Genomic DNA, 15,618 nt, shown 5'->3' on the forward strand with positions numbered 1-15,618 from the left:
GATGCTTAGTGTCATACCATGTCTCCTCTTTCATGTAACACAAAATGGGAGTGTATCTGTTTGTATGTGTTTACTTGATGTGTGTGTGTGTGTCTCTGTGTGTATGTGCATAAGGATTGATGGTGCGTTTTTTTTGTTCTTTTTCGTTTCTATGACTGATTTTACTGTTCAGCACTTTGCGTTGTTTTTATGAAAAGTGCTTTTACAAATAAAGATTGATCGATTGAATTAAGGTGTGATCAGTAACAATACTGGCAGCTGTGACACGTTTTCTAAACCAAAAGATTCTTTTAACCATCAAATGTAGCGACGACGGGTGGGAGCAGGCTCTGTGAAGAGGGGCAGGTGAACAGGTCGGTTCCACCGGGTTCATGTTTTACTGCATGTCTAACAGACCTCAAAGTGATTATCTTTATAGCAATGGTCACACTGAAAGGTCGTCCGAGGTCAGGCAGAGCAAACATTCTAAAGTCTGCAGCAAGAGAAAAAGCCTTTCATGCACGACAATGGTCAGTGATTGAAAAACAGGATCCAGAATCATTAACATCTTTAAATTAGTCTGTGTGGAGAATGACCTAAAAACAAGGGTTATTAAAGCAGGTATCTCGCAACCTGCACTGTTTTCACCAAGTCAAAGGGGAAACTACTCCGCCCCACACAAGGGGAATTGTCCTTCATCCTTATCCCACTTTAGATATTCCCGGGACACAGAGGACAATGCCGAGACAACAAGACACTCCTAAATGCTGAGCAAACATCTCACTTTAGATCCTTTTACTTCTTCTAACATCTGACCATAATTTGGTTTTACATGTTTGAAGGCCAGTAGGAAGAAGTGAAAACTTGTTTTATCCAACCTCTTTATATCTTTGTCATTATCTTCAATTTTTTAATTCAAACAATACATTTCCCCAATTTATCGTCAAAGTCAGTGCATTAATGTATCAAAAGTCAATATTTATGAACCTCAATCTTTGCTCCAAAATGTTTTCTCACATTTGGTGAAACACAAACCTTTCAAAGAGACTTTTTAACTGTGACTTTCCCCTGAAATCAGATCCGTTCTCTCTTTCTCAGAACACTTTCTGAATTACCTGGTAATAACTTATTCTTCTTTTATTTATAGATTATTTGAATAGTTTCAAACTCCACAAGTCTGTCATTGTAAGAAAAGTGGACTGGAGTGTTTATGAAAGTCAGTGAGTGAAGAGAGAGTTCTCTTTTCCTCCTCCACCTGCCAAAGTGGAGGCAAAAACAAAAGTGCTTGTTCTTAAAGAAATTAATCAAAACCTCAAAAATTGATATTTAGGAGTTAGCTGACTTTCAAAATAACTATAAGAGTAACAATCTGCTGAAGTATCAGAGAGAGGCTGGCCTGATGAGGACAGTCTGTGGGGATGTGGTACCGCAGCAGCAGCAGGTACAGCAGGATGTAACAGTCACACAGGTCTGGCAGTAATGCACCTCAAGGCTGGTGCCTTTCATGAACATGAACACACGTGCCAAAATGACCTTCAAAATAAAAGTCATTTTTTAATAAAAAAAAAATTATAGTCGAAAAAACCTTCAAACTGGATGTTTCGGGCTTTTTGGCTTTGAAATTGAATCCCCGGAACTCTTACCCCAATAAGCCCTTTATCAGAAATTACATTTAAAACCTTAAAAATGTTCTGATCTGGCTCAAACTTTGCATCAGACTCATTTTTTTTGTTTTTACATATTACTAATTTTTGTACCTGATTTGAACAGTTTTGCTCCTTTTTTCAAGGTTTTCGCTGCTGACACTTTTGACATTGTAGCAGTTTTACCCTCCTTTTTAAGCAGTTTGGCATGCATTTTCCAAACTATATTTTATCTTATTTTTAAAGAAATTCTAGAAATGTCGGGTTTTTTAAGCCGTCCTATCACTTTCCCCTCCATTTCTTGTGTGGTGACATGGAAAACCAGCAGGGCTGCGGCCCTTCGGGATCTGCGGCCCTGCAGGCTCCGGTCAGTTCAGACTCTGGCCTGCTGACACACTACAGGAGTTTTCCAATCTTCCCTGATTCAGAGACCACACACACTTGAAGACAACAGAAGGCAGATCGCAAAAGATCTTCCTGTCCTGATCTCCAGGTGTGTGTAGTCACCATGGAGCAGAACACACTGGGAGACTCTTCATCAGAGAATCGGCTCCTTCACCCTCATCCTCCAGATCTCAGCTAAACTTTGACTCTGACCGGCTTCTCTGCATTCCAGTTTTACATTCACCCCCACTATTAATAATTCACGGGAAGCTCTGTCCCTCCGTTCATCCATTTACTCATCCGCATCTCTCCTTCAACGCAAGCCAACCAGGCACCGCGCCACGCGCACCGCATCCAACGCGCGCGAACGGAGCACGGATCTGTCAGCACAGAATAGTGAAGGGGGAACAGTTTGATATAAATTTGTTATAAATGACCCTCCGCATTTGAAAATAATTCAGCCTATGTATGTGTGTGTATATATATATATATATATATATATATATATATATATTTAGTGGAGTAGTAGAAAAAGTTATTAGTCTGTAACAAACACGAGCTACTTTTTTAAATCACCAAAAATCTTAAATCATTCTTTTCAATCATTATTTTTCCTCCAGACTGGATAGTTTAAGACAAGAATTTATTTTTTTAGCTTTATTATATCCGCTCTGTCTCCTCCGGTGCGCGCGGACTCCTCGGGGAGGTTTTTTTCTCCGCGGTAACTGTTAATAATGGAGATGAATTAAAACATTTGGATATCTTATTCTAGGAGTGGCACAGATGAATGAATTAAAACAGTTCGCGGCCCAAAAAAAATTTAATCCATTCATCTTCTTATGGAGGAAATGCGGTCCATCAGGAGCGAAACAGTTATTGAGGATGAACCTCTCACTCTGTGCACTGAGCTCTGGCTTTTCCGTGTTTCACGGTCATATTTTTTCATGTCTGCAGCTCTGAAGGCTGAGACGAGATTAAAAGCGGCTCCACCAACAGCTTGGAGAGTCGGAGCTGTTCAGCCAATCAGAGAGGTTTACTGGGAGCGCGTGGACGGGTTGGCTCAGAGCCACTCCGCGCACTTGCGATTGGAAATATTAAAAATGTTGATTAAGTACCATTTTCGATTCCGACGCCTCCCGAGCGGCTCCGATCGAGAAAAAAAGTCACTCTGAACACACCGCGGGAACACCGGACTGCGTCTCATTTGCATAATCAGACCGTTGCTGCAGAGTGAGGCCTCCAGGCCTGAGGCCCGACCAAGGCCGCTAGAAGCTTTAATTCTCTGGAGGTTTAATAGAGACAATGAAAAACTCTGTTATGTAATCGTATAAATGATACAGGTGTAACTCTGGCTTGGCTGTTTACATTTTTTTATTATTAAAAACAAAACCAGCATGAGCAACAACTCTGAGAGTACAAAGAGAGACCATGGCAGAAAGGAAAACACTGCAGGGGATATAGACAAGCTTTCAATAAACAGTTAATTCATTCATTAAGTGGTCATATAAATTAATTACTACAAAGGCTAGTACAAATGCATGGAAGAAAAAATAAATGTACACTTACTGTTTGTTCTAATTCAGAATGACCAACATGATGCAGTCCACAGTGTTGGATATGAGCATTTTTATTTTTCGCCAGAATTTTGGATTGAGTTGGCTGTGTACTTATTTTCTCTTTTTTAAGCATATTAAATTTTGAAATGACCCGGGAGCCGCCATCTTTCAAACACTTCCACAGTTACACTAAAGGTCCAACACTGTAAACTCACTCACTGTTGGAAATATATCATTCATGTGAACTTGAACTCCTGGAACACTGAGCCTGGCACTTCTCTCCACCAGTGAGGGAGTGAGGCACAAACACAGAGCCGTGCAGCTAATGAGGCCAAACTGTTTGACAGGTCTCGGTTGTTCATTTACTTCCAAAAGGAGAAAGGTCATACACACCATCCCCAAACTAAGGTGTGTGAGAGGCATGTCTTCCAAATCCCTTTAAAAAGCCTCTTTCCTGATAAGTCACACCAAGAAAGTTGATAAAAACACAAACTATAGACATGCAAATACTGCACACAACAGTGAACAGTTGAAGGATAAACAGCCTGGGTCGATGCTGTAGATTCATCTGTTCACATGGTTTTAAAGTGTCTGACTGTAACAGTAAGTGTAAGAATTTATTCTTTAGCATGGATTCAGCAGCTTTTCCTGGCAGGCCGGTGGGTTCGTCGGAGGGAGAGAGCGGAGTTGATCTGACAGAGAGAAACAGACGATCTGGGAGGCGGCGCTCCAGCCGAGCTGCTCCTCGCCACGGCCGACTCCCACTTGAAAAACTGGCACCCTTTCTCCGCCCTGCCGCCGCCCGATCGGCGCACGGGGCAGCAGTAGAACCCCCGGCCGTGGTTGGGGCCTCCGTTGGAGACGAGCTGCCGCTTCGCTCGGCGGCCACACTCGCACAGCGGGGCGGTGACCCTTTGGACTCCTCTAGCTGCCGGGCCGGAGGAGGAGTGTGTGTTGCGTGTGTGTGTGTTGGGTGGCAGAGAGGAGAGGACGCTGACGGGTGTGTGCAGGGAGCCTCGTGGAGGGGCTGCAGCCTGCTTTGTTTGCTCAGTATAAACAGTAAAAGGCGACTTCAGAGTGTTTTTATGGGTGCTAACCAGGTCAGGTCTGGTGAAGGAGGCCCTCGGTGTGGAGGTCTTCTCAAGGACGAAAGGCTTCGGTCTGATAAAAGAGGACGAGCTTGTTCTGAAGCTCTTACGGGGCCCAGAACACGTTTCTTTCAGCGGTAGCTCAGTGTTTCTTCTTGGTACAGCAGAGGTGTGTGCACGCTGCATCACTGCATTCAGGTGATTGATATTCTTTGCAGATCCACAGCCTGCAAATGAGTCTCTGGTAACTGTTTCTGTCAGATTTTCCTTTGCCTTGTCCTGATGTACTGGAGACTGCAAATCATCCGTCTCCACACACTCGTAACACCCACTATCGAAGTCTGACATACGGCAGTCGATCTCACCCAGCACCACATCGTCATAGGAGCCACACCGCTCCTCCGTCTCCACCAGGAACTCTGCACCCTCCTCCTCCTCCATCGGTCCAGACGTTAACCCCGTCTCTGCGGTCCGGTTCCGTTGAGGCGGGTTTGAAAAGCAGCTCACGGTCGTAGAACACAGAACAAGACTGTTGTTATTGTGCGAGCTGGTCGAAGCCGAGCTGATCATGAATGCGTGTGGAGTTGTGGAGCCGGCGGCCGATGCAGCCGATGTCCTGCTTTGTCCCCACCGACGTCCCGTCCAGCCGCCCAGAAGCATCTTCGGTGAGATCAGGCTTTGATACGCTGGAGGCGAGGGTCGAGCGGAAACGAGGTTTTTCTTTACGTCCAAATCCTTGGAGTTGTTTTCGGAGCAGGGCTGTGTTTGAGAGGTGCTGTGTGGAGGTTTTGAAGATGAAGATCTGCTTGTTGTTGATGCGTCTTGTTTCTTATTGGTGTGATTTTCTTTGTTGTCGAGGGGACGGGAAGTTCTTCCAAACTTAGGTTTTCCCACTCGTGGATTCTATGAGAGGAAGACAGGATATGATAACTGAAAATAATAAATCCAGTTTGATTTTTAAGCAAACTGTACTGATGGAATTCTGAAAACTGCTCTCTGTTTCTCTTTTACTTCAAGGTTGATTTATTATGTTTGTTCTTTAGCAAGTTTTTTTATTTGATTTGCAATAAATAAACTGATGTTTTTAAGCATATTTATTAAGCCCAGTAACCTTTTATTGATCAGGATGCCTCTTTTTCAACTGCACCGAGTCTGCTTACTGTAATTTGGCATCAGCCTCGTTATCTAGCAGACCAAAGCATCTAGTCAAAGACAGAAACCTGTGGTGAAGAGACATCTTCCCAATCGGTTTCTCATCAGAGTCTAAAACACAACTGTCTTTTTTTCCTTGTGCCAGAGAGCTCGAGCAAAGTTTCTGACAAAAAAGAGGTGATTCAGCATTTGCAGGTTTTGCTGCATCTTTATTTCAATTAAAAAGGTTTAAAATGGTTCTCATGCTGGGGGGGCGATGAGAGAGGCTGGAGACAGAGGGACAGAGGCCGGTTCAGGACGCCGTTGGGCGGCCACTCACCCTGTCCAGGCTCCTGGTTATTCTCATTATGCAGCCGTCCCTCATCATCCGTGCTGCGAGTTGAGCTGTGTTGCGGGAGTCATCCAAACCTGACCAAAGAGGAAATACGTGAGAGTTGGCAAAAACAGCCTTGATGATGTGGAATTCTTCATAAACTAGATCATCAAGTTGTTTTATTTTTACCTGAATGCTCTCTGCCAGAAAACTGGATTCCTAGATCTTGAAGTGCCCCATTCAGGCCTTTAGGCTTCCTGCTGTAAAAAAGCTAGAAAGGAAATGAAGGGATGAGATGGCAAAAGAAGAAATTTGGTATGAAACAATATCCAGGCTACTCTGTTTATGATACTTTTCGGGAGTCTCAGTAAAATAAATGGGACAAACCATTCTGTAAGTTTTCATTTGTACTGCCTTCAGTCCCTTCGAGGCTGCACTCACTTTGGTTTTCACTTCAGATCTCTTCAGTGAGCAGACTGACCCTTACTTACCCTGTATGTGCTTCTCAGATCGATCCAGCTGTTGAGAACATCTGGTTTGTGAAGCTGTTTGCGTTTGCATTCATACTGCAGGCAAACTCCAAGATCCCAGTCTGAGAAGCAAAGTCACCAGGAGTCAGATGTTTATTTTCCCATCACGGCACACATCAGCTTCCAGGTCAGAAACAGCTTTTACCTGACCAGGTGAGGAAAGCGCACAGTTTTTGTGGAGGTAAAGGTTCTGAGTGTCGTGTCTGATTGCTGGGGAAGACCACCCCCTTCTTTAGCTGCAGATTCTGCAGCCAGCGGCTGAACTGTGACAGACAGATCTGAAGGGGGACCCCCGCTTCAACCTGCGTCTGTAACACCCAGAACAGGAATTTTCAGATAACATACACAGGGGTGTCATTAAAAAGTACATCTTTTGCGTGATTTGCATAAACACCTGCGTGATGCCAGTCAGCTCGGTGCAGAACTCGGACAGAACTGGATGCTCCTGAGGTTGAACGTACGTGTGAAACTCAGACTCGATGTCGCCCGTGGACGTGTTGAGCAGAACAGCAGGAAACTCAACTGCAGAGGGGAAGAAAGGCAGAAAGGAGTGAGCAGGAGCGACGCTGACAAGTACCTGAAAATAGGAATTCAAGACAAAGTCCTTACTGATCTCCTGGCTGTGGTTGTTTTTTTCTCTCCAGCATGTGGATTCAAAGTCAATGACAATCAGATATGAGAAGAGCTGATCTGAAAGATGAAGAAATTTGCACAAACATCAGCACTGCCAAAGAGGCTCCATCTAAATATTTCGGTTGGATGTGGTTCTCTTACTTGACACGAGAGCTTTCTTTGACTTTGACGACTGACTCCGCTGCCTCAGCAGTCCCAGTTCCCTGTTGGAGGATGGAGATGTGAAGGACTTTCTGCCACTGAGAGCGAAAGAAGAACTCGACATTGCTGTCTCCAATCAGTTTTCGCTGTGTTTTAATAATCTTCTTTCTGCATTTTTCTGTTAAAGGTTGTCGGGAAGCAACTTCCTCCTGATGATGATACACCTAGTATGGTGTACAATACGGCAATATGTTAATGTAGACAGGTTTCTATCCAGTTAATAAGTTTCATAGAACAGTTTACTGTTTTATAAATTCATATAACTGCGTATAACTGAAAGCAGTAGTGGATGTGACCTGCCTGGAACCCTGAGCTGGATAGAGCAGAATAGAAATTGGAACAATTACTGTAACGAACAAGCTCAAACCTCAAAGACAGTCAACAAGCTTCAATATTTCCCAGGTGGGGAGAATAAATGAAGGTGAATGTACTTACATTAATAATAATGCATTTTACTTGAAGTGCACTTCATACTTTAAAATCTCAAAGGCAATAGAAGAGATAAAAGTATTAAAAACAATTTGGACGTTTAATGAACAGCCTTTAAAGAGAGAGAGAGAGAGAGAGAGAGAGAGAGAGAGAGAGAGAGAGAGAGAGAGAGAGAGAGAGAGAGAGAGAAAAGGTTTTAGGCTTCTTTTAAAAGAGGCAGTGGTCACTGGGGCCCCCAGGTGGTCAGGGAGGGAAGTGCGTTACAGTCCCAAAGCAGCAGAGAAGGTTTGATCACACACGGTGTGGAAGTTTGTTCTGGAGGATGTGAAGATCCTGAACGTGGAGAGGGGAGGAGGAGGCACTGGTGGGCGAGGAGGGAAACCTTGAACTTAATTCTGAGTGGGACAGGGAGCCCGTGAAGAGATTTCAGGAGCTTTTTGCTTTAGCCCCAGTATGAATTCAGATCATACCAGAATACTGCATCAGCTAAGAAGCGCTATCTGATGCTGAATGTGATCTTTTAAACGAATCAAGTTTGGAATAATTAACTTAAATGCAACTGACGCCATCCCGTTCACTGTCGATGAGTTGAGCTCAATTCAGCTAAAAACACGAATTTTACTCACTTTGCGAGTTTCTTTGTAGTCATGCTTGTCAGTGATTGAATCGGAATCGATGGAACACTCGCTAATAACGTCGCAGAGATCCTGTGAATCCATCAGAGGAGCTTTTCGGGAGCTTTACAGCTCGATCGCCGCAAACCGCGCAGCTTTTTCAAACCCGCCATCTGTTGATCGGCGCTCGACTGTTGCCGTCTGCCAGTCCGCTCAGTCGATCGCAGACCCACGTGGTCCCGCAGTGTTTACCCCGAGCTGAGGAGGAGAGCGCGTGAGTGTCGACCCTCCACATCTGGTATTTACTCCTCTTTAGAGCCGCATTACTCGTCCCACATGTGGACTTTAGGATTTGTGAGAACAGGAGGACACCAGAAGTGTAAAAGAGCGAGTTAGCTACAAATGTGTCAGAGTTTAGATAATATTGGGATTATATTGTACCGATCTTTGATTCCCTCATGTTAAAATAGCTGCATTTGCTGCTCTTGCTTCCCATTGTGAGTAATAAAGTAATAACATAATGCTCTGTAAAGGCTTTGTTTCCATTACAAGTGTTTTTCTCCTCATCTAAAAATATCGTTACTGCTTTCAGTTTGTCAAATAATTTAGAGTATTTTACAGAATAATCCAGTCCCAGATACAAAGCTTCAGTGGAAAGTTGTAGTAAACACTCACTGTTGTCTAAATTGCTGATGGAAATGATATTAACATTTCGGCTGTGTGGTGAAGGATCCACCCCAAAATCTTACTTCTGGTCTATAAAGCTGTATATGGTCTTGGCCCTGAATACATCTCACATTTACTTGTAGAATATAAAACATCTTGACCTCTGAGGCCCTCAGGAAGAAGTTCACTCAGTTCCCAGTCAGAAGCAACCTAGGTGAAGCAGATTGTAGTACCTACTCCTCCCTCCCCTGTGGAACAAACCTCCTGCAAACCTGAGGACTGTTGACATACTCTCTTCATTTAAATCAGGCCTGAAAACACTTATTTGCTCAAGCCTTCCCCTCAACAATAGCTTTTACTTATTTTATTGCTTTTTTGTTCTGAAGTTTTTTATTGCATTGTTTTTTTGTCTTTCAGACTCACTTTGTTTTATTGTCTTTTGTAATCTTATGTGTTCAAGATTAAGTTAATTGCCTTGTATGTGTTTCTTTGTAAAGCACTGTGAATCGCCTTGCTCTGAATGCTGAGACGTTCAGCTGATGCTTGAAGTAAGACAATTCAACAATAACTAAAAAAAAACAATGACTCATTGCGATTGTTCCCTGGTGTGTGAGGGTTTCTTCCCACAGACCGAAAACCTGCATTTGTGGCTAATTGATTACCTTAAATTGCCCCTTGCTGGATTGTGAGTGTATGTTGTTATCTGTCCCTCTGTTTGCCCTCTCATGAACTCCTGACCTGACCAGGGTGAACCCTGCCCTCACCCATAGCTGTGAGATACTCAAAGGATAAAATACGACCTTTTTGCCTCCTTATCAGTGATCAGAGTCTTAGCTAAGGTTAGCTATTACCTAAGCACCAATTATATTGCTTTTAATCAATATCTGCAATGCTATTTTGTGTGTTTCAGTGATTATTGTAGAGATGGACATGGAGGCTGCATCGTCACCGCCAGCAGCAGCAGCAGAAAACCACGGCGGGGAAAGAAAGAGAATTATGACTGCCTCACACGAGGAGGCCAAGAGGTTAAAAACCGAGCAGGCGGGAGATGGAGAGTTGCAGCGTGTACGTGCCTCTGGCCCGCCGAGAGTCTCGGTGCTGCTTGACCGCCTCCGGCAGCCGATTACATTAAGGGAGCTGACAGAGTTACTGCATTATGCTGCTCTGGGGAAAACAGGTGGCATCAAACAGCCCAGGTAATGACTGTGGTAGGAATGTGTTATCTACTGTATCTATTCTCATTAAACGACTCTCTGTAAGTAGCTGTTACTGTGTCCCTGCACTGCAATAATCATAAAAACACATTATTGTCTCTATCTTTGTGTTATCCACCCTCTGTTTCCCAGTTGGTGTCGTCTTCACCATCAGAAAAAGGTTCGCGGGGTAAACGTCGCCGTCGTGGAGGGCCTGACGCAGAGCCACTTTTATAAACATTACCTCACCCTGCAACACCTCAGGACAAACTACAGCACTGTAAGTGACCGGAGGGGCCTCAAACACACCACCGCCGTTTAGCTGATGCGAGAAATAATGTGTTCATTACCCGTCCGTCACAGAGAGTCACCTTCACGCCATCGTCTGACAACATCGCCTCAGGAATCTTCCGAAGCGAAGTACCAGAAGCAGACTGTTCTCGTCTTTCCTCTCCTGAATCACAACTGCAGAAAGGTAAGAAACATCTGTTTGTTTCTGTTCTGACCCTGTAAACTGCTGTTTTTATGTTTTATGTTCCTTCAATCCTGTGTTATTTTGCCCGGCCGCAGTCCTGTACACACACCCCGTGGTCAGAGCGTTTGGGAAACAGAAAAGAGGACTGACGGCGTACGTCCTCTCCAAGGAGGAGATGATCAAGAAGCATTACCCCGTCAAAGGTCAGAGAGCTTGTCTTTGAAGTGTATTTCCATAAAAAACGGTTAGACTAGATCTTTATTTGCTTTGCTCTCATAGATAATAAATGACAAATTCAAGATTGATTTCAGAATTTGTCATACATATTCAGCTGCAGTGATTTTCTCTTAGTACCCAAGAGATCATGTTGAAATACCTGAACGCCTCACTTCTCCTCCCACTCTATTAAATTACGCCTAACACAGAGTAAACTCTCAGCAACATACTTTCTGTTTATTCAGTTTAAGTGCTGAAAAGGAGGGAATCCATATTTCATTCATCTGTCAACTGACAAAGTCTGGGTTGCGGGTGAATGGAGATAACACTGATCCAGGGCCAGGGGTAAATACAGCCTGGACAGGTGGCCGATTCATCACAGTCTAAGTCAGAGTCAGTTCATTTAAAGGCTATTGCATTGGTTCAGCACCAATCATGCACAAAGCAATTCAGAGTGCTTCATAACGGCCAAGAATGACATAAAATTAAAGAAATTGAGCAAGAAAATAAAAGTGGTTTTCAAAGACACAAGGCAATTAAAACTTTGGATACATCTTTGGTCCCCAATAGGGCTGATGGGCTTTGAGGAGTTCGTGTGCACAGACAGCTCCGACTCCGTGACCGACCGCAGTCCTTTGTTTGGGCTGGACTGTGAAATGGTGAGACGCTCTCCATCATGCTGTTTCTTTCTGCTTCCCGCTGCGGAGCTCAGAGCCGTCAACACGCCGCTGGCGGTGTGTTTCAGTGTCTCACGGTGAAGGGGTACGAGCTGGCCCGGGTGTCTCTGGTGGACAGCGGCGGGACGTGTTTACTGGATGAGCTGGTGAAACCCCAAAACAAGATCCTCAACTACCTCACCCAGTACGCGCACACACACACACACACGTACACGTACTTAACTGTCATGGATAAATCCGACCCGGCGTCCTCTGAGCGTCGTGCACCGTGTTCCCGGCAGGTTCTCTGGCATCACCGCCGCCATGCTGCGGCCGGTCCGGACCACCCTGCGGGACGTCCAGGCCAGGCTTCGGGCGCTGCTGCCGAGCGACGCCGTCCTGGTGGGTCATTCCATCGAGAACGACCTCTCCGCGCTGAAGGTGACCGACGAAGCTCGCCGGACGGTAATTTGGAGAGAATCCCTCTTCAGTGAAACGTGCGTTGTGCCGCTGCAGATCATCCATCCACACCTCATCGACACGTCGCTGCTCTACAGGCGAGAGTTTGGTCAGAAGTTCAAGCTGAAGGTGCTGGCCGAGGCCGTGCTGAAGTGAGTCCATGCTCTGTGTGTGTGTGTGTGTGTGTGTGTGTGTGTGTGTGTCACCCACCTTGACTCCTGATTTAACTTACCCCGTCTTGTCGTTAGAAGGCAGATCCAAACGGAGGAGCGGAAAGGTCATGACCCCGTGGAGGACGCCTCGGCGGCTCTGGAGCTGGCTCAGTTCTTCATCCAGACTGGACCTGGGCGGGTAGGAGCATCTCCCTCTGACACACTCAGACTCAAACAGAACAACACAGCAGGTGTGTGTGTGTGTGTGTTCTCTGCCAGGTGGTAGAGCTTCATCTGGAGAGTCTGTGGGGATACACAGTCGTAGACGAGGAGCCCCCGGAGTGTAAACCGGCGCCCACGCGCATTCACAGGTACCCTGTGTTCAACTCACCTCACATTCAAACCCTTTCAGTTAAATGACCTCTCAGTTCTGATCTTAACTCATCAAAATGTAACTTTATTTCTTCAGAATGTGTAGATTCTTTGATTTCAGTGTCGCCACCTCTATGAGTTTAAAATGAGGAATAATAGAAGATGTGTGCCTTTTGTCAGTGAGATTACCCAAAATGATTTCAACATGAAATCATGTCGAGACTAAAAACATCATTCTAAAAACTGAGATATGCAATGTCGAACAAGTGATCCTTCATTAATATATAAGCCACTGGTCATATGGTTCTGTTTTACCTAGAATATATACGGTATGACAGTTGTGCCCAATAATGTTTACACAAATCCACAAAACTTTAAATCAATAAAATCTACTTTAGTTTTTTTTAAGCTCTACATTATGAAATAAATGTTTGGTTTTAGTTAATTTAAGGTATTTCAACACTTTTTAATTACATATTAGTGGCAGATAAACACATTTAAGGAATGTTTTCATATTTTTACACTCTGTTGTCTTATTAAGACCCTTTTTTAAATAATAAAACTGCTTTCTCAAAGGCTCTCTTTCAATAGTGTCGGTGGTACATACACGTAAATACTTGTAATTTGACACCAGCCTCATCATGCTGGCCACTGTTGAAGAATCTGATATAAAAGAAATCTGAAATATATGAAACATGACACAGAAAACAACCAAAATGTAATAAAAAGCTGCTGTAAAACAGTCTTTAGAATGAAATAATGAAAGAATTAAAGTCCCACGTATCCAAAAAAACCTTTAGACATGTTTCAAAAACCAACGTAAGACACTCTGACTGTCCTCTACATGTATTCTCTCTCCAGCTGTGTGGCGTGAATACTGAGGTTCAGTGCATTTAAACCCTCCTCATGTTGATGACAGTAGAGTCACGTGTTGTGGCGTGACACCGTGCAGGTTTTCTGACGTCCTGCAGACTCTCGGCCGCACCGTGGCGTTCTCCGGGAGGCGGTCCGACGTGGAGCTGGACCTGTCCAAACAGCAGTGGCACAAGTCGGACAAAGAGGTGAGAAACCGAGTACTTTAATGCGGCTCAGTTACCTGCTTGAACATTGATCCGTTGACTGAGCTCACCTGTGTTTTTCCAGCTCCTTGCGTCCTTCCGGAGACAGACGCCCCGCCCCTTCCTCTCCGTCGTGCAGCTCTCCTCCGTCTCGGACCGCCTGAAGCTGCTCGGCCTCCGTCGGGAGCAGCAGCAGCAGCAGCAGCGTCGGACGGTGAGTCGGTTCGCTCCTCCGCCTGTTCAGAACCCGGCCGGGTTTCCCGGGTAACGTGTTGAACCCCGCAGGCGTCCTCCGGCCTGCGGGACATGTGCGTCGTGTTCGCCGGGCCGTTCCCCGCTGGATTCTCTGACAGAGAAGTGAGGAGGCTGTTTCGCTGCTGCGGACCACTTCAGAGAATTCAAATGCTACACAGGGTGCGTTCACACTCTTGACTTTCACTGTTTTGGACGAGCGATTTGTGGTTGAACCTCTTTCTTTCTTTTTCGCTGTTTGGATCGGCAGGTTCATGCTCGAGTGGAGTTTAAGCTTCTGGAAGGAGCAACGCTGGCTGTAAAGACACTGAACGGACTCAGCGTTCAGGGCCAGGCCATCAAGGTGCCGCCCTCTCTCTCTCTTTCGTTCATCATTTCTTCCTTTAAAGCCCAAACTCCTGCTGTGAAACCCGCCTCTCCTCGTCCAGGTGCGGCGGCCCGTACACGAGTCCACCCTCGACCTGGACGCCACTCTGGACGCTTTGACGGAGGACGCCTCAAACACCCGCCACCTCTACGCTGTGAGGCCGAGCCGCGGCCAGGCCGAGGGCGTGAAAAACCCTCCCGAGATGAACGGGCACACGCTGGAGGCGGAACGAAACGGACTCCCACCTGCCGGAACGGAGAGCCGACGCCTCCAGCTCACTGAGGAAACCCTGAGAGAGACATTCAGCCGCTTCGGGGCCGTGGAGGACGTCATCCTGCTGGCCAGGCCTGAGAAACAAGCAAGACATGCTTACATAAGTCAGTAGAAAGCTCTTTTTTTCTTGCTCGTGTGACGTTTGTGTCCCTGACCTGAGCGTGTCCGCAGAGTTTGCGAGCTCGGAGGGGAAACAGGCGGCTCTCCGCTCCTCTGAGGACCTGCAGCGGGAGGACTACCTCGTCTGTCCGTCCGCGACTCCACGCCATTTGCCCTCGTGGGTTGCCATGGCAACATCGACCGGAGCGGACGGGGAAGCAGCAGAGGAGGCGACTCCCGGACACGGCGGTTCTCAGGTGATCAGACACTGGTGGAAGGATCCGGGTTGAATTTTTTCTGACTTACTGTGTTTACATGTACATTTCATCCTCTTCAGTGTCTAACAGCTGTTTCCGTTCCCACGCAGGATGACGACTCGATCCCCGTGCTGCAGAAGCTGGACCGCCGCCTGGGGAAACTGTTCCGCTCCCTCCCAGAAGGCACCTTGTCGGTGGTCCTGCTGCCGGGACTCAGCAGGTAAAGACTCGCGCAGCAGCTCCTGCACAGTCTGATCTCCACTGCACCGTTCTGATCATTTCTGGGTTTCCTTCCCAGCGGGAGCCGCCTCCTTCCCGGTTTGTGTCTGATGGAAGTCAGGCAAGCGTCTCGAGGAGAAAGAACCTGATCCTGAATCATCCAGATGCAATAAAATTAATCTTGACCTCTGACTCAAGCTAATGTTGAGGTTTTCATTTCTCTGTCAGCTCTGGTTACGTTTCAAATATGTTGAAATTAAAGGTACTATGCAAAAAGTTCAAGAGATGATTCACTGGAGTGTGTTAAACAGTTCTAATGCAGAGATGAGTGTATTGTAAGGGAAAGTGATTCTGGTTTGTAAAGTCGGAACATTAAGCAATT

The 15,618-nt window shown here is 45.8% G+C and overlaps 2 protein-coding genes across 3 annotated transcripts; one reads left to right on the forward strand and one right to left on the reverse strand.

Annotated features, from left to right (window-relative positions):
- Positions 1 to 3,726: 3,726 nt before the first annotated feature.
- eri2 (ERI1 exoribonuclease family member 2) lies at positions 3,727 to 8,711 on the reverse strand. The gene is made up of 9 exons (XM_030094415.1): positions 8,535 to 8,711; positions 7,420 to 7,481; positions 7,255 to 7,335; positions 7,040 to 7,167; positions 6,791 to 6,953; positions 6,607 to 6,707; positions 6,305 to 6,386; positions 6,122 to 6,210; positions 3,727 to 5,553 (listed from the first exon to the last, which is right to left on the reverse strand). Exons 1-9 carry the CDS (start codon positions 8,555 to 8,557, stop codon positions 4,198 to 4,200), a joined length of 2,085 nt encoding a protein of 694 aa, XP_029950275.1. The 5' UTR covers positions 8,558 to 8,711; the 3' UTR covers positions 3,727 to 4,197.
- A 50-nt stretch (positions 8,712 to 8,761) lies between these two features.
- Positions 8,762 to 15,459, forward strand: rexo5 (RNA exonuclease 5). 2 transcript variants are annotated; one of them, XM_030094060.1, is made up of 19 exons: positions 8,762 to 8,796; positions 10,099 to 10,384; positions 10,535 to 10,661; positions 10,745 to 10,856; positions 10,952 to 11,059; positions 11,643 to 11,731; positions 11,818 to 11,933; positions 12,031 to 12,169; positions 12,245 to 12,339; positions 12,436 to 12,538; positions 12,619 to 12,710; positions 13,664 to 13,772; positions 13,855 to 13,983; positions 14,055 to 14,183; positions 14,272 to 14,364; positions 14,450 to 14,765; positions 14,833 to 15,017; positions 15,128 to 15,237; positions 15,316 to 15,459. In XM_030094060.1, the coding sequence occupies exons 2-19, from the start codon at positions 10,113 to 10,115 to the stop codon at positions 15,383 to 15,385; spliced, it is 2,394 nt and encodes a 797-aa protein (XP_029949920.1). In that variant the 5' UTR covers positions 8,762 to 8,796; positions 10,099 to 10,112; the 3' UTR covers positions 15,386 to 15,459. The 2 variants fall into 2 exon arrangements, with proteins under 2 accessions (XP_029949920.1, XP_029949919.1); XM_030094059.1 differs by having other exon boundaries at positions 8,768 to 8,820.
- The last annotated feature ends 159 nt before the right edge of the window (positions 15,460 to 15,618 follow it).

The sequence above is a fragment of the Salarias fasciatus genome, chromosome 6 (assembly GCF_902148845.1).
Source record: "Salarias fasciatus chromosome 6, fSalaFa1.1, whole genome shotgun sequence".
NCBI classification, from domain to species: Eukaryota; Metazoa; Chordata; class Actinopteri; order Blenniiformes; family Blenniidae; genus Salarias; species Salarias fasciatus.